Here is a 23,095-nt window from a genome sequence, read left to right as displayed (position 1 = left end):
CAGGACTGACAGATACTATAGGCCACACACACATACTGTATGCACACACATAATCAGCTACTTTCATTGACAACTGTTGACCATTTTGTTGCTATATATAATTATTTTAAGTAAAGCACATGTGCTGAAATGATACGGTTTCTTCTTCCTCAGATCCGCAGACAGGGAGGCATCCAGCTGCTGGTCGACCTACTGGACCACAGGATGAGTGAGGTTCACCGTAGCGCCTGCGGAGCCCTGAGGAACCTGGTGTACGGCAAGGCCAACGATGAGAACAAAGTGGCCCTGAAGAACTGCGGCGGGATTCCAGCCTTGGTCCGCCTGCTAAGGAAAACTGGAGATGTGGAGATCAGAGAGCTGGTCACAGGTACTGTAGCTGTGGATAAACTTACACCTCATCTCCCTTGCATGTATATATGTCATGGTGTAGCAGCTGCAGTTATTCTCCAGCAAGACTGTTTCTTTGGCCTGAGGAGAGTTTATAATGGTGTGTGGATGTGTGTGGATGTGTGTGTGTGTGTGTGTGTGGATGGCATTTTCTCTGTGGATATGCGAGGATCAGTAAAACTGCAGTATGCACACACAATTATGACAAATCTGTGCCAATCTATGTACCTGTGTACCTATGTACGTTGCAATAATATTGCCGCTGATGACTGATTGAACATTTAATATTTGAACAAACAAACAGGAGGCATACACAAACTCCTGGCAACAAACACCCTTTTAATTACACATTAGCCTCATTGTATTCAAGTTTAATTTTGGCCTTGACAGCCAGTAGTTGTTTTAGCCGAGTGATTTCATGTCCTGGAGAATTAATGCATTCAACTTTCAGTGGGAGAATATTCTTCACAAAATGTTACCACTCACTATGCAGAAACCAAGGCTGTTCATCGTGAGCTCCTTCAGATGCTAAACAATTTAACATTCCACCTGAATGATATTTTATATGCAATCACAGTTCTCCTCAACAATTTAATAGGACTCTAAGGCATAACTTCTGAAAAGAATGCAGAGCACAAGAGTGAACCAAAAATCTCTTTTAAACATAATTTCACAGAAAGTGTTTTGTGTTGTGTCCTCTCTTTTTCAACTGTTTGAGTTGTTATTCAATTGAAGTTTGGCTTCGTGTGGGTGCCTGCATACTCTCTCAAAGAATGTGTGTGGAGCATTCAAGTCCTGACCAGCAATTGTGGTGGTTTATCATCACTGATCAATCTTGTCTTAACCTGGAGGGCATGAGCAGAACAAGTTAGCCGGCGCACTAGACACACACACATACAGCAGTGCACACGCCCACACACACAAACGGACGCACAAGCATATACACACACTCATGCAACCACACTCAGATGTGCAGCACTTATTGTGGAGAGGCACACACATATCTGTGTAGGCAAAAGATGTATGGATTAAATTTGAACACCCACCTAAGCAAAGATTACATGAGCTGCTATAATTTGATCTCCATTTCTCCTGAAATATTTTGCAATATTGTACTAGAGGCCCTTTAGTGCTTCAGCTATCATTTAACACAAGCACCGCGTCCCTCTCTGCCTAACGCAGACTCACAGATGCTCACACACATACAACACCTAAAGCATATGTGTAATCCAAATGTGCAGTTAGAGTTATTTCCCAGCATGACATTGGTTCTGCAGCCTCAGGACAAGTAATAATGATGAACTGCAGTGTATGTGCATACGTGTCACAGGATTCAGTCTAAAGGTTAAAACCTGTGTTACTTATGGAATTCAGCAAGTAATAATAAGTGTCTCAGAAAGGCTTTAATAAGAATTTGCTGTGATTTAAAGGAAGTGGGTGAGCTATGACCTGTGATTGGTGGGGATGCTAGCAGCGCAGCAGATGTTCCAATGAGCAGTTATCCCATGTACGTGAAGAGCATGTCGCTCCCATGACCGAACCGAGCAATCCTCGCCTCTCTCCTTCTCTCCTCTTTTGTCATATAATTTTGACTACTTCCCCTTTCTCATCCACCTATATCCTTGTGTCGTTCCCTCAGCTCTTCACACCCTTCTTCTCTCTCTTTAATCTGTGTGCATACTGGCCTTCTATGTGGTTCAGTGTCATGCATCGCATTGTGCTGGGGATGTATATATCTGCACTTGTAGCACCATTGTTTCTCGCTCTTTGCTCAGACAAAAGCCCACTTTGTTGCACCAGGTTAGTCTGGAGATAAGAGAGCTTGTGCAAGAGGATTGGACATCCTCAAAGATAAAGTACAATCGCGCTCATTCACTCAGACACACACAGACATAGAGACAAACCGACACAAAAGAACACACAACAGTGCACAAAGAATACTGAGATGAAGTCAGTGGTGCACCCTTATGTTCAATTTGACTTCTGACCCCATTTTATCTCAGCGGGACAAAGCTCATCTTCAAGCACACACACACACACACACACACACACACACACGCACAAACACAAGACGCATCCTCGTGGGTCTCTCACTCTCTTGAGGAGAAGGGGACGCAAGCTAGCAAGGGGTTCTGTCTCTCTCTCTACACACCCCTCAAATACTGATAACGGCCCACTGAAGAATGGTGGAGACAAAAAAAATGACAATGTAAGAGAGGACGGATGAAGGTGGTTATATTTCAGAAACTATTCATTGTTATTGACACCACTATGACAGGCTGGATGGAGGCAGGAAATGGAAGGACAATTAGAGACATGCAGGTAGATGGAGAAGGAAGAAATAGGAAGGATGGAAGGAAGGAAGCTGTTCTTTTCCTACGACAAGGTGTTCATAATTTAGATGGTGAAATATGATTGGAAGAAAGGGGGAAGGAAGAGGAAGAGAGGGAAAATGTACAACAAATGGGATGGAAATGGGGATTAGTAGGAAGGATGAAGAACATGGGAGGGAGGACTGACTAAACAAAGGGTGGAAAGAAGAATGTAGTAAGGAAAAACAATGGGACATTTTGTTTTCATTCCAGATAAAGAATTCAGTTATGGCAGTCACCAGACTTCATCTACAGGGACGCTCTGGCACCTTGAAGAATATCATCACAGCACTGGAGAGACTCCAGAGATTAAAGCTGTGATCTCTGTGATTAAAAACACAGCTTGGAGATAGAGTGTGCGTGTGTTTGTGTGCGGTCTGTAAGCAGTTTAACGAATAAATTGCACCGCGAGTCATACTGCATCATATTTTGAGCTTTGACTTTCATAAATAGTCCTCCTGCACAAACACACACTCTGAAAGTCTGTCTTCCTTCTCTCTTTCCATGACTCTTCCTGCCTTTGCCCTTCTCTGTCTTGCTCTCCCCTGCTGCTGGCTGAGTGAATCAGTGTCATGCATGACTCTTCCCTGTTGTCTGTTTACTCGGCTACTTAGTATTGCACTCCACATTTCAATTGCTTTCATGCCAGTACAGCTATATTTTGAAGTCTATCTTCATTTGCCTCATGGAACACCTGCCTGAGCTCTAATTCACCACTCAAAACTCTTGTGTAATGACTCTGTAATTCAATTAGGGAGTGCGTTTTTAATGTTTTTTCTGACAAAAAAGACCCAATGAGTACAATGTTTTAAAATGATTTGTTTATGTTGCATTGGCCATTGAAACAGTTTTAATTAAATGCATCCATATAAAATAAATAAAACACCCACACAGAATGTCAATAGAATAGTGTGGTAAGTACAATAAGAAGGATGCTCGAGGTGCCTACTTCAAAGAACGGAGGCATTGAGAATCTGTCAGGGTTCAGAGAGGAAAGCGTATTTACATGCGAGAAACTAGGCTACCATCTTTTGTAGAATTTGGCAATATACCCTTTTAGGGAATATTTCATCTTTTCCACCGATAGAATAGAAGTCAGATCCTGAAGCCCGTATGTGGAAGAAGGCGGACATGCTAGGAGCGAGGCCACAACATCAAAAGTATAAATTGTGTCCATTTCGCCAAGAATTTATGCACAGTGATACAATGCTTGTTCAGGTTATGTTCTATTGTGTTTAGAAAATGACCAGTAACTACACACATTGAATAAGTCAAACTTAATGTGTAATGGTGGAAACTGGTCGTAGCTCTGTGATAGAAAAGATGGACAAAAGACAAATTCTAAATACTTCTTCAAATACAGCTGATTACGGCTGGCTGATTGTGATGAATGTTCTTTGCTGTCCTTGTAAATCAGTGTCCGGCTTGGTTTGGCTACAATTTTGATTGTTAAAAAAAAGAAATATAATAATTAGAGAATAATCTTGGTCGCAAAAAGCCGCTGAAAGATCTTTGGTTGAGATCCTTGTACTGACGCAAAAACAGAAGGCAATAAAAGTATGAAGTAACTTTCTCCCCTCTTCTAACATCTATAATCAAAGTGCTGTTGGACTGAACCTGTAAATGCTTTGGACTGTCGTTGGGAAGGGCAGCTACCGGGCGAGTCTGTGTGAATGTGTAGACACTCCTTTCTCAGGGCATTGCTGCAAATATCATAGCAATGTTTAAACAAAAAGAAGAAGAGGTAAAGGAAACCTTATTAGCTCCTCTGCAGCGATACGTAGCAAGGAGGCTTTGGATCTATTGCCAAATTGCTTTCCTCTCGGAGCTTGACCTTCATTACTAATTGGTGGCTAAATGATTTGAAAGCAAGCAAATGGCAGTTGGTGAGGTTCATCAGGGGCAGTGGTGCATACTCAAATGACATCAATAGACACAATCTTCAAGTGCTGGACTCAAAAAGAAGTGGTTGTACTAGAGTCATAACACATCAGCTTCCTCATTACTGCTTCTGTGTTGTCAGCTTCGTCAAAGCACTTCCCTATTCTCTGTGATTAAAGAATCTGTTTAGGTCTGGGGAAATGAGACAGGGCATACTTCTTTTTTCTTTGGGTGACCGGAAAACCTTCCCTCAACAATTTACCCTATCTCGCTGTTGGTTTTGAAGTTTAAATATAGACAAGCTTTATTGGCTTCCTGGGTCTAAGCGTGAGGTAGATAGGATGAAGTCAAGGCTTCCGGGCCTGTCTGTCAAAGTCTGGTCGATGCACAGGCTTTGGGTGTCAATAGGAGATGCTATCCTTACTCATGGGCTCACCTTGAAGCAGTGGACCATAGCATAACCTGCTGCTGCTGCAGCTGCTGTCTGCTCTGGGCTGAGAAGCAACTGCTGAGGAAAGTAGTGTTCAAAATGCAGGCATTTGTGCTAAACATCTTCAATGTATTACTCTTAAGATGTTTTTTTGTTTATTTTTTTAAACTGGAGACAATTTTGACTAATGTCTTAATGTGCTGATTGATATTATATGCATTGCACAGCAATGCACGAATGAAAGTAAAGACTGAGACTTAGTCTAAAAAGCATCACTAAGCAAAAGAAGTGTACTGTATGTATAAACAGAAGTGACCAGCACTCACCTTTTGCTATCTGAAGATGTTAGCAATAAACTAACTTAGTGGTTTACAAAATACAACATAGTGAAATAATACTGCTGCTGCCATCCTTTACCGGACAATTATTCACTTTGCCTTCTGTTCTTTCAAGGCATGAGGACCCCGCTGACTGTATCGCCATGCTCCCACTACTGTTATAGTATTTGCCAAAGACATTTTAATTGAAGCCAAAGCTCATAACCTTCTTTCAAAAATGCTTGAGGACAGAGGCTCCATCACAGTCATTACAGTGTTTCCTGTGAGGACTTTTTTTTTTGCTGCTGCTATGGTATAAAATTGTTCATGTCCTGCAGAAATGTCTCTGCAGTATTTTCACTGCGGGATGAAACCCTGATTGGATTGAAACCTCTGGTGTAAGCAGTGAGCAGCAATGTACCCCCACTACAGGTCCAGAGCTGACAAACCGACTGCAGGATGTTAAGTTGTCTGACCCTGGGGTCAGGTCAACAATTGTTAACATGCTGTCACCTAAACTATTATCCCAGATCAATATTTTTTTTTGGGATTTTTCTATCACTGGGTTCTGTAGACACATTAGCAATGTAATTTGTCGTCTCTGGCTTTACTCATCACTGGGTTCTGACCCCACGGCTAACTAATTCACATAGAGTCGCACAGATGAAGGCTGTTTAATAAAACATTGCCACTTGAGGCCTAACAGGCCTCACTTTCTCCCCTTACAAGTCACACTGTCATTTATTCATGAATTCATGCAATCATCTCCTCATTTCCCCCAAACCACCCGCCTCCTAGGAAACTGTCCGTCAAGCGTCTGAGGGGAACCAGTCAGAGGAGGGAGAGAAAGAGATAAAGACAGGGAGAGAGGAAGGAAGAAAGCACACACACAGACATAAAGGCTCCACCTGGATGACATCATTGTCTGTTGCTCACCTGATGTTATACTCATAAGGACACCGGGTTTAGCGAAGCATTTCAGATCTATCTTTCTAGAGCTGGCAGGTGTGTGTGTGTGTGTGTGTGTGTGTGTGTGTGTGTGTGTGTGTGTGTGTGTGTGTGTGTGTCAACCTTGAATGTTAGACAGTGGCAGACAGTGTCCTTGCCCCAGAAAATAGTGAGGACACAACCTTCTGCTTGTCTTCAACGCAATCTGCAAAAAATGTACATCCCAGGCCCCCACTCTCACATCCTTAGTGTGTGTTGTGTGTGCATGTGTTTTTATTCTTATATGTGCATTGGCTAGAGAAGCCAGCTGTGCGCCTGTTTCTTTGCAAGCCTCTAGAAAGGTTATTGTCATCAGAGACAACACTGTAACATGATTGCAATCACACACTGACAACACCCACCACTTGAGAAATAGACCGACACTGGAAGAAAGAGCCGTTTGGAAGGGTTTTGCCCAATATGTGTGCCACCGAGTGTACATGTGTCTGTGCATCTTTGAGCTTTTACCTTGGTTTGAAAGGAGCCTATAAAAAGGAGAGACTTAGAGGAAAAAAATTGAATCTGGAGAAGTGAGAGGCTGATTAGTGAAAGTGAAGGCAAATGTTGCCATGCTCCCACGCACACACACACACACACACACACACACACACACACACACCCTGAGTGTGAGCACTTGCATGCTGCCAAAAATCATGCAAGGTCATCGCCTTATTATCACCCTCCTCCTCTTCTTGTCCTCTCACACTCTCTCTGGTACACACACGCAGACACATATTTATTCTGACAATTGTTGCATGTTTAGTTTCCACTTAAGAGCAATACAGCAGTGGAGATGTCTTGGATATGTATACATTTCGTTGAGATTAACAACATTTTAATTAGGAATGAACCTTTCTGCTTATTAACTGTGCATTTGGTTTTCACATGTAGTATGTAAATGGCTGTCATTTGCCATTCATTTTATTAATTCAGTGTCTGGGACAATGCATACTGATAAACGTTATTGTAAATATTGCTAGATTAGCTGGGAGGCTAGTTTGCATTACTAGTCCCTGCCCAGGGGTGTGAAGTTTGCAGCCTAAAATCAAGTTTAAAAAAATAATCGTGATAGGCGTATCAATTACAGTCAAAGCGAATCAGACAAAAACACAACACAGACATGAGCAGCAGTAAAAGCAAAGTAAATGATGGTTCAACAAAGCAAAAACAAACAATTACAGAACAGCTTTGCAAAAAACAGGTGTTATCAAAGACAGATATGAGCAACAGGACAGCAGTAACACTGAGGTTGCATCTTGTTTTGTTCTCCCTTTCTCTCTCTCTGTTCTCTCTTTCATCTTATTCCCTCTCTCATGTTTTTTCATTCCCTGTTTTTTTCTCGGCCTGTTTCTCCTCTCATCCCTTTGTCTGTCATTTTCAGATTTTCATTATGATTGTACGATACAGTGGGCATCAAGACTGGCGTTGCTGTTGGCCATGCACAAGTGGCAGCTCGTCAACACCCAGTGCCTCCGCGGCAGTTTGCGTTCAGTTTTTCAGTGAACTGAGGTTTAATTCCTATTCCTTTTATGAGTGACACTGCCCTGGCCCATTCATCTTTCTCCGTCTTTTACCCGTTACCTTGCTTTCTCTCCTATATGCCAGACATAAGTTGAGGAAATTCGGTAGTATTATGTTTGTGCGCCTTATCATTAGCCCAATATCTTTTGTGAGTGAGACCTTGAGACGGGCAGACATCGGTTGCAAGTTATACGCAGTTTAGGTGTGCTATCAGCGGCCGCAAACTTTGCGAATGCGTCCATCAGGGTCTTGCTCATCTCCAGTATTGCTGTTGTTTCAGGTGACAGTGTCTTTCTACTGTGCATCTCCCTCCCTTTACGTTTCATTTACATCTAACAAGCACACTGTATTGTGGAATGAACAGGACATCGTTAAGCCGGCTGACAGCCTCTGTGAACACGGTCCATTGCGTAGGGAGCACTTAGTGTCGAGAGTGGTAACCATATTGTATTGCGTGGTAACTGTGCAAATGAATGACATCTGTCATCGGGGACCTGCGACATCTGGAGTCTGACACCGAATACGTGAGATATGGTGACCTTCAACGCGGCAGCTTTTTATAGTTTGTCGTATTAAAACCGTGTTGCATAGCTCCTCGTCCTCTCACTCCGTTCCTGTCTCCCTAAACCATCACTCAGCTCCTCCGGCTTCCTTTGCCCACTCATTATATTCCATTCCTGTGCCTTTCATCTCTATCACCCTCTGTATCACACATTTGTATCTTATTGTTTGTTGCTATATCTGTCTTTGTATTTCTGGCTGTCTCGGTAGGGATGACCAGCGCAAGCAGCAATGACTAATTAACATATGTAGAATGTGAGAATACTGATGAAGCGTGTGTGATTGAATGTGTGGTTCGCATGTGCACAAGTGTGTCACAGCTGACCAACAAGTCTAATGCTGTCACCCGTCTCCGGGGAGGCATCTGGTATTCCATCTGACAAGAAGAAAGAAAATAGTGTGTGTGTGTGTGTGTCCATACTGTATGTGATTAAGTGTTACCGATAGGATGCACTGTGTGTACAGTATGTTTGCCCTTGCAGGTGATTGAAAGTATTCTTGTGTACGTAATACAAACTTGCACATTTTTCTGCCAACTTGTGTGCATGGAGCTGCATACATCCACTGATTAACTCTGCATATGCTTAGGGTGTATTTGTGTATATGTGTGTGCGCCTGTGTTCCCACAGTGTGTGATGATTGATGCACTGGTTGGACAGTTGGCTTTCTGCCTGGACCAACAAACTAATTCATTTCCTCAGATATCACAAGTTATCAGGTATATTGTAGAGTCAGAGTCCAGAATAAAGGAGTGGGTGGCATTCTCAAATGGGATTGTGTCCCTCATTGTCAGTACTGATGTACCTCCACACTTAATTTGTGATGTTCCAGTGCAGCAGAAAGGTCTAGCTTTGGTATCATTAAGTAGATGGTTAGAAAAAGTTTGGGGCTGTTTTGATTTTTTCAACCTTAACTTAGAGAGATAGAGTTAACCAGCACTGACCTCACGCAATACAATAATATGTTTGCTGAGACATCTCTGGGCGACTAATGGATCCATTTGCTTTAACATTTCATAAAATAAGTGCTTATGAATGACATGTGGAAAGTTGACAGAGGGTATGAAGAGGTAATAAGAAAGAAAGATGAAGTGGAAAAGATTGTCGTCCTCACTTAGCTGTGCTCCAAGTACACAGATTTGACAGGAACATTAATATATGATTGCTAAACAGGCATGATTCACGCTGTGCACTGTAGGAAACCCTCTAGAGAGTTTTATTCAGCTAAATGTATGATCTTAAACAATTATACTCTATACATCCTTTAATTTCTGATAGACAAGTTGTGCAGCATTCTGTTTTACCTGCATCATTAATATTGCAGCAAGACATTTAAAATGCTACAGAGCAGAAATTCTGAATTGGTTTAGGTTGTTTTTTTTGTTGTGTTATGTGTTTCACATTATTAATGCCAAAAGAAACAAAGATTGAGTCTATACTTGATGAGCACTAATTGGAAAACAATTGTTCTCCTCTGTTGGCAAATGGAAAATCAACAATCTGGAATAAATGTATATAATTGACATGCAAATCAATGTGTCATTAATTACATAATTACTTTGTTTTTTCCATGTAACACTCGTTTTAATTGTTATCTACAAAAACGTGAACTACTGTCTTATTTGTGTTTCTCTCCATGCGTGCGTGTGCGTGTGTGTGTGTGTGTGTGTGTGTGTGTGCAGGTGTGCTCTGGAACCTGTCGTCATGTGACGCTCTGAAGATGCCGATCATCCAGGACGCCCTGGCCGTTCTCACCAACAGCGTCATCATACCCCATTCTAACTGGGACTCCTCCCCCAATCACCATGACGACCGCAAGCTCCATCTTCATACCTCACAGGTGCTGCGCAACGCTACGGGGTGTCTCAGGTAAAAACCACACACACACACACACACCTGATGCATATGCACTTTTCTTCTTCCTCTCTCTCTTACTTAATCTCACTCTCATTTGTAAGAATACGACAACGTGCTGAGTGCGACCGCTGTCGTTGTTTTCTTGTGTTTCTTTGTTGCTGAGATTCCGAGATGTCCGTATTGTAACGCCGTCTTTGTGTGTGAGAATGAATGTTGTCTCTTTTGAAGGTTCACTGCTATGTGATTATAAGATGCATACATTCACAAACTATGAACACAGCGCACTGTTGTTTCTCTCTCCCTCTCTCATGCACTCTCTCTCTCGCTAACGTGCCCTGGTAACCATAGAAACTCCTCCAATTGCGTGTCCTTTGTGTGTCAAGACTTTCGTTTTGGTGCATTGTGATGATGGAGTTGCTATAATGCTTAAAACAATGAAAGACAGCTTGTAGTTTAGTTGACTTGTCAGAAATCAGAGAAGTTCACTCGTCATTGATCAACTTGTGCACACTCAACTTGTATTTATCAGATGGTAAACCTTTTACAGTGTACATACAGTACAACAGTGCTAGTGTGCCACACCTCATGCTCTCTTCGTCATATTGCAGTGAACCTGTTAGTTTAAATGGAACACATGACTCAGCACAGTCAGAAATCCAGACTATTTTAAACTAATCCTGGCATCTTTTAAATAATACATGTGTTCATAGGATTCACAGAAGAAATCCCATGTGTAAAAAAAAAAAAAAAAAAAGTCTACTGAACATGCAGTGTAGCATTGTCCGATTCATTTTCATTAGCTCTTTGATCGGACACTTCAGTCACCTTTTGTTAAATCCTTGAAAATGATCACAGAAAAATCTATGTAGTTGTTTACGTTTGACAATTTGCCAGTCCAATCTTTAAAATGACGATGCTAAAGTTAAACCTTCGTACGTAACAATACACTCTGCACAAACACACAACGATAGTTGTGATTTTTTATTCTGGCTGTGTATATTTCACTTGTATGTCCCAAGCACAGAAAAGGAGCTCTGGTTCTTGATCCTGTGCAGCAACATTTGTTCGTCTATGTACACACACTCTCACATCAACTCCACAGAGGGCTGAAACGGTTCAGAAAAAAACTCCATGTCCACTTGGCTGTCTCTCTTTGAGCTGTGCACTCAATCAACCACCAGCAGCCTCTGGATTAAACCTCACCCCACTCGCTTTGCAAAGCTTCTCTCAAGCTGTTTGGAATGCATATCTCCAGCTATTGAATGTCTCTCAAAAGCATTTCAAGCCATTCTGAAGATGTCACAAACAGGTATTTCTGTGTAATTCACATAATTGTGTGTGTTAGGTGCTACATTGTGTACATGCAATCAACATACCAAAGCAAAGGCTTCCAGTTGCTCTGGTAATTGTTCCGTTTGTGATCGCTTTAAATATGAATACAGCTTTCATAATTGTGGTCTTCCCAAACGTGTAATTATGAATATTTGCACACTTCTGGTTGTGGATGCTTTTCGGTCAGATTTCACGGACAAAAATAAACATCACCTGTCAATCAATGGGAAGACCTGATTCAACACTAACACTTATATTTTGAAGATCTTTCAATTGTTACAACAGTTTCAACAGTAAAATTATTTCAGACGTAATAGCAACAGCTCGCTTGTACATTTCTGTGTTTTTACTGCACTACTGTTGTCCTTTGCCTCAGAGGACCTACCGCTTTGTGAAGTACAGCACTTTGATATCTATTCTACATTTTGACCACAGCGCTCAGTGCCTGGTGTATTGCTTGGCTGTAATTAAATAAGCGTTTTGAAGGTAACATCCAGTTTAGATTTCTGTTTTAAACCTCACTGGCTCTTGTTGTCAGAATTGTAATGCAATAGCACAGGAACTGTCATGGGGCCTGTGGCACTGGACACAGTGATTATACACAATAACTCAATATCACAAACACCTGCACACATCTAATTCAGCCCACTAATAGCTTGGCATTTGTAATAGATATTCAGTTGGGAAAGTTATGTTATAATGCATGAGTCAATGCTGATTTTGCATTTTTCATTCTTTTTTGGGTTGTTGTTAACTGTAACAAATGTTTTCCACCTGTGTGTGGGAGGGATGACAACAGCGGATTTTTGTTGTATCCCATATTAGTCCCACAAAGGGAAATGTATTCTCTGCATTTTACCCCATCCTAAGTAATTAAGGAGCAGTGGGCTGCTGTGAAGCGCCCGGGGAGCAACTGGGGGTTAAGAGTCTTGCTCAAGGACACTTCAACATGTAAAATATGGGGAGACCAGGGATCGAACCAGCTACCTTGTGGCTTCACAACCACTCTCCCCATGAGCTACAGCCACCCAGTTATTACTGTAGGGGGGAGTCCAGTCCAGGAACTGGAGGAGCTGAGGTCTCGTGGTCGGTGACAGACGGCTATGGCGGTGTTCCGGGAAAGAGGCAAGACGGGGAAGTCTAAACGGGCAGGATCGGCGAATAATAGCTTGAGTGTCTGGCGTGAATGTGGAGAACGATCTGGCAGTAAGTGTGAGTGAAGCTGGAAGTTAAATACTCGAGGGAATAGGCGCAGCAGAGTAAACACAGGTGAGAGGGATAGAGCTGATGAGGTGTGACCAACAGGTGTACTGAATGAACTGATTAAGTGTGTGTGAGAAACTGGAAGCAGAACTGTGACAAATACGACAATGTGAAATATCAGAAGAACGTTTTTATTAGCGACAACTATTATTTAATGTCCCACCAATAATCTGGGTGTATACAGTATAACTGGGGACAGAATATAGGCGATTGTGATTATAAAGTAATTCCTATGTTTAGTATCAATTACATGTAATCCCCATTTACAGTTGGAAGAGGTAGCACTTGTGCATCAGAGATAATTTATTATATTTACGCTACCTTTTGTAAATAAGATTTAAATTATTTTTGCTTAATTGAGCTGAAATGAGTCTTCATTTCATGCCATGCGTGTTGAAGGTTTAGTAATACCTGCAGTAAGTACTTGGCACCTTTTGGCAATAGCTGAGTGTCATTCGTGACACCAGAAAATAGGGGACAAATCTGAAGGGTTAAATCTCAAGACAATACATGTTTCCCTCTTGGTATCTATTGAGGTGGATAGGACAAAGCTTGTTTTTGAGCATATCACACTAACTAAATTCTCCCCACTGCACTCCGACAGTCTCAGATATCTAAAAAGTCTTGAAATAGAATCTCTCACCATCTGCATGACTTGATACCAGCAGGGGTACATGAGGATAAGTTTTTTTTGTGATTTGAGGGCTACAGATTATTTAAAAGTAATGTGTTTAATGTTGTGCATGAGGAAACTCACACTAAATACTGCCTAGATTTCGCCAAGATTTGTTTAGTATGGAAATCAGAGCATATGAGTTTCTTTTAGTTGTTTGTTTATCCCAAAGCAAGATGTATTGCCTTGAACTTTTAAGACTAAGTTACAGTATCAGTTTTTGCCAGTGATATCTGTAGACGTTCCACTTTTATGTCAAGTTTATTATTCCCTAACTCACTAAGGTGTTTTGGGGACTTCAGTGTGTGTACGTACCTCAGAAGATGCAGGGAAAAGACAAATGATGCTGTCAGAGCACTGCTCCATACTGCGAGGGTACAGATCAAATTGAAAAAGCTGGTAAAGGAGAAGGAGGACGGGAGAGTAAAGGAGAAGAAGACAAGAAGTTTCACAGATAAGAACAGAGAGAAAGTGGTGAACAAGACCAACGGGGTCTCAAAGAAGGGAGCTGAGACAGAGAGAGTAATGAAGGTGTTTCTGCTGCTCACCAGGGCTGTTTTCTACCACAGTGTCTGTTCTTGTGGGGTTAAACTGACACAAGGCCACAATGTTCAGGTCCCAGTGTACATAGCTCAATTTCAGACCTCTCACCTCGCTCATTGTTCCTTCGCTGTGTCCCTGTGTGTGTGTCTGTGCACTGCACAGTGTGTACTGTGTGTCCATGCCTGTGTGTGCACTGGTGTATATGTATGTCTGTTTGTTTGTGTGTGTTTGAGGGCGCATGCAGCTGTACTGTACGTGAGCTTGTATATAGACATGTACTGTATATCCACAGGTGTGAATGTGCGCATGCAAGCCCACACGCTTCCGTTCCCACTGAAAAGCAAAGGCATTAAACTAAATCAACCTCAGAAATCACAGCCAGCATGGGGGAGTTGCATATGATAATGGGAATAAACTGGTGTCAGGGCATCAGGTGTTTCGATTACGGGTGTGTGTGTCAGTGAGTGTGTGTGAATGTGTGTATTTTCATTTATGTTTGTGTGTTCATGTGTGCATATTTTTAATGTGGGCCAAGCAGCTAATGATGGTGATGGACCCATATGTTGTCTAATCGGGTGGCAGGCATTACAGTTCCCTCCCCTATTTTCACACACACACACACACACGCACACACCCACATGCACACGCACACACAGAGTGTTATCAGGCTAGACACAAGGTCTCCTGTGAAGGGGTTTCCATATCCCCCACTCAGGGGCTGTTTACCTACCTGCAGGTTGGTGGTTTTCAGCCAAGCTGGAGAAAACGTCCTGCCTCTACGCTCTACACAGTGTGTGAGTGTGTGTGTGTGTGTGTGTGTGTGTACTAGGCATCACACACATCATTTCAGACACCCACAGTGGGAGAGAAATAGAATAAGTAATCAGATGAATCAAGAATAAGGAGTAGGTAGTCACGAATGACTTTGTTTCCATATTTCATTGATTTTAATTGGTTTGTATGCTTGTGCACTCCATCTGCGCATGATCCTTTGCTGCCCCCCTCACACAAACAAACACACACAATCCGATATGGGTGCAGTTGCCACACACCAGCTGTTTGAGACAAAGTCACTCAGTGGCCATTTGTTCCTTGAACAACATTAGAGAGCCATCTGTCTGAGATTCACTCATATTGACATATTACCGTACATGTTGCATGAATCCTCTAAACTAAAACTGTAGAGTTGTGACTAACATGTGATTTACTCAGTGACTGAACACATTTCCGAAGGTCCAAAAAATCAATGTCAAATGAAAAATGAAGAACCTGCCTCGGATCTTTAAAAGACTGTGGGCCTAATTGGTGAAAAACAAGGTCAACTTTTGCCATGCTTTAATGACTGCCAAGCCAACTCCTGCAGATACCAAGAAGCTTGTTAGTAAAGTTATTCTTATGTGTGGCTGCTACTTTTCAGAAAATATGAATGTGTTGTTAACCATTTTACCCATATGGATGTTAGTGTGTAGTACGCCATGTTTTCTGAGAGAAGAAGCATTCAAAACAGAGCAACACTATATTCAAATTCGATTTTTGTTTTTTTGTGTAATGGACCAAATCAGTCAATCAAAAGAGAGTTGTGTAGCCTAAAGGTTTGGTGCTGAACATGTTTGACAGGTTACTAGACTAGATGAGAGCTGACATGCTATCCCTAAAACAAGGTACTCAACGTGTAAATAGGTTGACTTTAGTAAAGCAGGGGCCAAAATAATAAGGCTGTATTTGTTCTGGGCACAACCTCTCTTTTTGAAAAAGAAAGGACCTCATTCAATTTGCTTAACAGATTAGATATATAATAATCTTTAATTTTCTAAAGATGTCTGCCTTCCTTGGAAAGAGACAGTAGAGAAAGGACAGCACACGAGGTAGAGAGAGACAAATAAATATCCCTAAACCATGTTTCCAACAATAAAAATCCCATAAAAAGGTTTATTATGCTTCAAGAAGACAGAATATACTGAACGTTAACATTGAATGCCATAAATTACCACTAGGATTAGTACAAAATGTATTTTGTAAAAATTCTGAGCGTAAATTGAAGCGGCTTACTCTTTAGCACCGGCAGCAATGGCACTTTCCTTTTACTTAAGTGCAGTTAAAATAACAACTTTTAAATTCTGTATGGGATCCTTAATCTAGTACTGTGTCTTTTTGCTCGGTAGGTAATTATTTAACATGGCAGGCTAATGAGTTAGACTGAATTAATGAGGAGTGACATCAGATAGGATGAAGTGCAAGCCTGTAATGGGCTCGTTAAATAGTCGAGATTACCAGTTAAATTTACGGGCATTCACAGAAAGCGTCATTCACACACTCTCACACACACACACACACACACACACACACACACATCCTTGCACGCACGCATGCAAAGTCTGACCAGGCACAAATTCACACATCCATATGGGTGAGGGTCAATTTTTAAGAAAAAGACACATAGTTTGCACTATTTATCTTTCTGTCTCTTCCTCTCTCTCTCACACACACACACACACACACACACACACACACACACACACACACACACACACACACACACACACACACGTAGAAGTAAAACCACCAAGTAGGTGCACACGTGCCCTCAGCAAAGTGTTTTTCGAGTTCATGCGCAGACTCATTGCTTAAAATGTCACCCTCCACACTCACCCTTCATCTTCTTTTGAAATATGTCATCTGCTCGCTCTTTCTCTCTCTCTAAGCGATAACCATACGCTCAGATTATGTTACCAGAGCCCATAAATCCCTTATGTTAGAGTGAGGAAGCTGACTCAAACAAACAAGCATTATTTGAGTATTCCGTGATGCAACACAGCAAGAAGTGAGAATGCCTGAGGACACATCACACCCAGAAGTTAGCAGGCTATTTTCTGCACAAGAAATTCTGGCTTCACTGTGCTTGCCAATAACTAGAAGGAAAGGCGTGTTGGAGAAAGGCACAATAGTTCATGCTTCATTACAGAACCACTAGACTAACAAGCACATGTGCACAGATGGACACATTGACGCACTCTTGCATGTACACACAAACACACTTACATGGCAATGTTCATCTTCGTGGTGCAGCTGCGTGCATGCCTTTTCAGAGCAGTTTGGCAACACCAACGTCCAATGTCACTCGCCAAGTTATGGACATGACAAAGAACAAGACAACCATCAGAATAATTGTCATTCCCAGGTATTTAAAAAGATTGCACAGGAATTCACATGGAACTTTAGCAACTAACAAGTTGTAGAGAACTTGAATATATTAAGAGGACATGGACATTATTGCTTTATTTTATACATCTGCTTTATGCTATATCATTCATAATATCTTGAAGCATGAAAGCGTGGAGAATTTTTTTCTATTTTACAAACATCAATGTATTCCGTTAGGATCTGGCTTTGCTCCTTGTTGGCAATGGATGAAATCATTCAAGTAAATGAACCCTTCCTACACCTGATTGGATTATTGCGGCACTTGCTGGGATGTCATTGGTCTGTGATAATAATTTTCATTTTCAAAACTAAAAAAACATGAGGCTGTTCTGGAAGTGCAAATTAAAGTTATTCATATCTTCTATTTATGATTATGTGTTGAATATAATTTGGACAAGAAATAGAACATGCTCTTGCAGAAGTGTGCTTCTACAAAATCTGGTCAGAAAGGATTGAAACTAATTGTTCAGCAGTTAAGAACCTTTGATTCTTGTCTAATCTGTTGACAACAGAATTAGTGCATCTCCAGGCACTCATTCTGTCTCAGCAGTGTACATCAATACTAGCGAGAATCACCATTTAGTTTAAGTTATTTTACTCCACCCTTGATAAGGCATCAGAATCTCAGAAGTCAACATATTCAAGGCTGAGCGTTAGAGCAAAACACAAGCCACCCTTTCACTTTCTCACCCACTGATTAAACATTAGTCAAGGTGAAGTGTTTTCACTGTTCTGTTGTTTTATATTGACTCGGCAGAGAATTGCATCTCTGCTAAGCGGGTTTTCCATCGTGTGCTTGTTTTTACCCATTAGCATTCAGCGTGGGTAAAAATGACTTGACCTTCTCTTGAAGTTTTAATTGAGTTCCTGCGTCTTCGTCTCTCTCTTTCTCATCAGTACAATAAATGATTGACCTCATCTCATAGAGTGGTGAAACAGCTGTGATCTCTTTATAATGCCAATGTGATGGATGAACTTATTCGTTCACGCCGTCGCGTTGACTCTTCGCTCTCACCTCTATTGTCCGTCTTATCAGTTTTTTTGACATTTCACCTTAAAAGAAAGATGTTTTAAAAACAGTGTTGTGTTTGAGCATTGCCTAGTATTTTCTCTCAATAGCAAAATGATAGCTTCTCCTATTGCTGGCATGGCTCCATTCCAAGTTGTTATTCAGTGTAAAATAAATTGACTTTTTTCTCAATTTTCAAAATGTTCCCTACTGAATATACATAAATCACACAGCATCATCATTAATCCATGAAGAGTCAGTTACTGCAACGTAAGCACTGTTATGTTCTGGTCAATGGATACTATTGTGTGACCTTAATTCACGTCTATCTGGTACCATAAACCACAGTTTCATATCTATTCTATTGACACAGGCAAATGAGTCAATGTCTGGGACTGAGTGTGTCTGTATCACAGACTGCTCCATGTTGAAACCCAAACAAATCCAACCCAACACCACCCACCTGTACCTCCAGTTCAATTAAAATGCTATTCATTATTTCTGTGCGTCACATTGGCAGAGCTGCTAATAATAAATGGGACAATATTGTGAAATTATCAAAGCAGCGTTGGTGTTGGCTGTGAAGTTCAGGAACCAACTGTCTGACTGAAGCGGCTTTTTTTCTCTCCCTCTTTTTTTTGGACTCTAGTCAAGTGCTTTAAATTGAAGCGAGCCTTCGGGCATAGATTGAGATGTATCCAGAATTTGAATGTTCCATTTTCAATTGTTTAGTTTCGGGAGAGCTGCCAGGTTCAACAGTATTTATCTGTCGCTCTCTGCCTTTCTACACCCCTCGTTACCAGCTTTCTTTTTTTCTTTCATCTGTCTTCCTGTCTTATCTTCCCTCCTCACCAAATCTTTTTCTCTTGCCTTTTGTTTAGTTTTTTTCCTCTTTCGGTTTGGCAAACACACAGACTCAAACACAGAGACTCAAACACACAGACTCTGACCAGTGTTCTTTGTATGTGTGTTGCAGGAATGTAAGCTCCGCCGGTGAGGAGGCGAGGCGAAGGATGAGGGAGTGTGACGGCCTGACAGATGCTCTGCTCTACGTCATCCAGACCTCTCTGGGCAGCAACGAGATCGACAGCAAGGTGTGTGTGTGTGTGTGTGTGTGTGTGTGTGTGTGTGTGTGTGTGTGTGTGTGTGGCACAGTGGACAATCAAGTTCACAAGCACAACTCAGAGGCAGGTGGCAGGCAAAGTTCTTTAGTCGTGTATTCAGGCAGGGGTCAAAACCAGGAGATCAAACAAACAGGCGAACAAATCCGGTAAAGGGCAGGCAAAATCCAAGGTCGGCAAGACAGGCAAAAACCGGGTCAGAACAGGTAGGCAGAAAGTACAGCGATACGCTGGAGCGTTTTGGCACAATGGACAAGACAATCTGGCAGAGGACACATGCAAGTGAGGGGACCTAAATAGTGAGCTAATGAGGGAACGGGCTGCAGGTGAGCTGGGCGTGAGGGCCAGGTGACGGTGATGAGGGGTAATCAGGTGTGAGTGGCAGGATCTGGAATGACAGGAGAGTGGTTAGAACTGACAGACAGGATGAAAACACTTAATATGACGGGGTATCCGTAACTGTGTGTGTGTGTGTGTGTGTGTGTGTGTGTGTGTGTGTGTGTGTGTGTGTGTGTGTGTGTGTGTGTGTGTGTGTGTGTGTGTGTGTGTGTGTGTGTGTGTGAGTGAGAGAGTGTGTGAGTGTGAGTGAGTGTGAGAGTGTGAGTGTGAGTGTGAGTGTGAGTGTGAGTGTGAGTGAGAGTGAGAGTGTGAGTGTGAGAGAGAGAGAACATCTTAGCTTGTGTTATGTAATGTACATGACTGTATAAATGCTGCTTTTAATTGTCAAGATTGTCCAGCAGTAAATGTGCATTTTCAAACTTCAACATGAAGTTGGGCTGAAAGAGAGAACACGTGTCTCGTTCCCTCTCTTGTAGACACAGACAAACTGCTGAATGTTTCTCATTGCAAGGGAGGTGAGAAATAATAATGACATGTTTTTATTATTATTCATTTCATTACCAGCCATCAAAAAGAAGATGAATCTTGGTGTTTAAGGAGCGTGCAGTTCATCAACACATTTTATTTAGGACAAATTACAGCTTTCAAATCCAAAGTGTTGCAGCACTTCTTGCTACCAGTGTAGCTCTGCTAGACGTCAAAGTTGACCGGGTTTATGTTCACTTTGTGTTTCCCTGTGTGAGAACGTGTCCACGTCGGTGTGGAGTGTATGTGTGTTCATGACACAGTATGTGGGGGGCCAGTCAATACTACACAGGCAATGTTGTGGTTGGCTGACTTCTCAAGGTCTCCCTGTCTCCCAGCTTCTCTCAATGGCCATCTTTAATCACTGCTTAACCGCCCGCCCTTCTTCACCATCTGACGGCAGTCACCAGAGGAGTACTGCTGTCGCCGCAGTAACAAAGACTGATTGGCAGGTGAACCGGCATGTGGTCACTGCTGAAGTAGCGATGCACATTAGTCATGTGCTCGTTTGGTGCTGCCTCTTTTGCTTCATCTTTGCACACGTGCGTTGCCCAGACTTACTTTTTAAGTAACGTTAAAACTGATTACCAACCAGTACACGTGTCCATATACTTGTATAATCAGTTCCAACTTGGTTAGTGCTCTCACAAAAACTCCCCTCACCATCACTCACCATTCCTCTGGATTTGCATTTTGGTCATCAAGACAGTCTCCTCTCTTTCCTCTCTGCCTTTCATGTTCACAGATCCGGACAGGAATGTGCAAGATCAGAGGAATATTCACTCTATGACTATTGTGTTTTATAGTCGATTGTCCCATTAAACACAATCTACAGATTACTGCAACATTGCTGCAAGGGATAGGATGGATGTGAGGAAGTTTTAGAGACATTTAAATAGTTTCACAGCGAGAACCTGCACACAGCTAAGACGCCATTAACATAACTGATACAGTAATTTAAAATGATGGTGTAAGAACTAATAGACTAGCCCACCATTCTACATACACATCCAATATGATGCTGAACTTTTATAGATTGTATGATGTTGATATTTAACAGCTTGCATTAAATGTGGTTGCTTCTGCAGGGAGAAGTGTCCATTAATGTATATCATTTAGTGTCCCAGTGGAGTGTTATGGACAAGGATATTATTAAAGCACAGTGTGGAAAGAAGCACAAGGTCAAACACACAAAACCTTTCATTAACATAAATGGCTGCGGTCTCGTATGAGTTTTCTGGCGACTTCTATATAAATAATAATAATGGAATTTGTGTTGTGATGTTACTGTTCGGTAACTGGCCCCTACCTCTGACCTTCCTAGAAGTACCGCGTAATCATCTTGAAACCAAAGTCTTTTTGTTCCCTAAAGCGTGCAGCAGGAAAGAACAGGGTACGCAATAAATGTGAAAATAACAGATCGAAATATGAAATGTCAAAGTAGATTGTAAATAAAACTTCTCCCACATCATTCTATAATAGCATGAGAATAGAATTTCAGACATGACTGCAGCTCGCTGGAGTGAGACATTGTTTTGTTTGTTGCATCTCTTGAGGCTGTTCAATTATACTCCTTAGTTCTTTTTTTTGTGTAAACCAACGGTCAAACAGAAAGAAGATTGATGATTTGTCTTTATTAATTTCCACTCTGCTGACTCGATGACTCCCCTTTCTCAGTGATAGTAAACACACGCACGCAAGTACACGCACTCAGTGAAAGTACACTCTTAAGGATAGACACCATTCTCTCTAAGAATTAGTTTGCTCTCGGGTTCGCCTCTAAACTTGGTGCTTAATGGGGTGTGATACAATATATTGGGCTTGTCATTTTTCCTCATTTGCTTGAGTTCCTTCTAATCTCATTTCAAAGTCAGAGCTGACAAAATACAGGGACATACCTGTGAGATTATCCTTTGTCTCTGTCTTTCTGGCTCGTGGGTGGGGGTTGAAGGCCGATAGTGTAAAAGTATGAGTGGGCGGTTTTTATCAGCATGCTTTGACTTTACGTTATGCTGTGTTTCCAAGCGAGATGTTTCATTAAATGGCATCAAACACAAATCTCCCACCTCACCTTTATCACTTTACTCATTTATATCTGTGTTTTTTAATCTTCTCAACCCTCTCCCTTCTCTTCCTCCGAACTCACTTCATTTCTCCCGACTCGCTTTATCTCCAGACTGTAGAGAACTGTGTTTGCATCCTGAGGAACCTGTCGTACCGTTTGGCTGCCGAGACATCCCACGGCCAGCAGGTGGGGTTGGAAGAGCTGGACGGCCTTCTTTGCGACGCCAACGGCCGCGACGGAGAGAGCTCTGGCTGCTGGGGCAAGAAGAAGAAGAAAAAGAAGGGAGCCGATCAGGTAAGGACAGAGGTCATGGTTAGGGCCAGGAAATAACTATTGTATAAATTGATGGAAGCGATAAAGTGAATTTAAAAATGTACGTTTATACTCAAAATACAGTGTTGGTGTTAGGCAACTAGAATAGCTTCAATGCTCTTTGGCATAAATTCCACAAGTGTGTGGTACTCTAATGGAGGAACGAACACCAATCTTCCTCATGTGTTGTAGAGGTGATGGCTGTGGAGAGCACAGTCTAACACACCAGTCCAAATTATTTCATAGGTGGTCAATTTGGTTGAGATCGTGTAACTGGAAAGGCCATAGTACCCCTTGTGCCTTGTATGGAAGCCACTCCACTTGTTTATTCTAGATTTTACTTACATGTGTCCCCCATCTGCATATATACACATGGGTGATCCTGCTTCATCACTTTCAT

The 23,095-nt window shown here is 41.8% G+C and overlaps 1 protein-coding gene across 1 annotated transcript in view; it reads left to right on the top strand.

Annotated features, from left to right (window-relative positions):
- Positions 1–23,095, top strand: part of ctnnd2a (catenin (cadherin-associated protein), delta 2a) — a gene marked incomplete at both ends in the record, with an annotated part of 191,130 nt that overhangs the window by 129,834 nt on the left and 38,201 nt on the right. The window contains 4 exons of the mRNA XM_079233923.1: positions 162–367; positions 10,138–10,324; positions 19,310–19,427; positions 22,495–22,677. Of these exons, the coding sequence (XP_079090049.1) occupies positions 162–367; positions 10,138–10,324; positions 19,310–19,427; positions 22,495–22,677 (694 nt within the window). The remainder of the gene's footprint in view (positions 1–161; positions 368–10,137; positions 10,325–19,309; positions 19,428–22,494; positions 22,678–23,095) is intronic.

The sequence above is a fragment of the Taurulus bubalis genome, assembly GCF_910589615.1.
Source record: "Taurulus bubalis genome assembly, chromosome: 18".
Classification (NCBI taxonomy): Eukaryota; Metazoa; Chordata; class Actinopteri; order Perciformes; family Cottidae; genus Taurulus; species Taurulus bubalis.
This window is presented reverse-complemented; position numbering and strand designations above follow the sequence as displayed.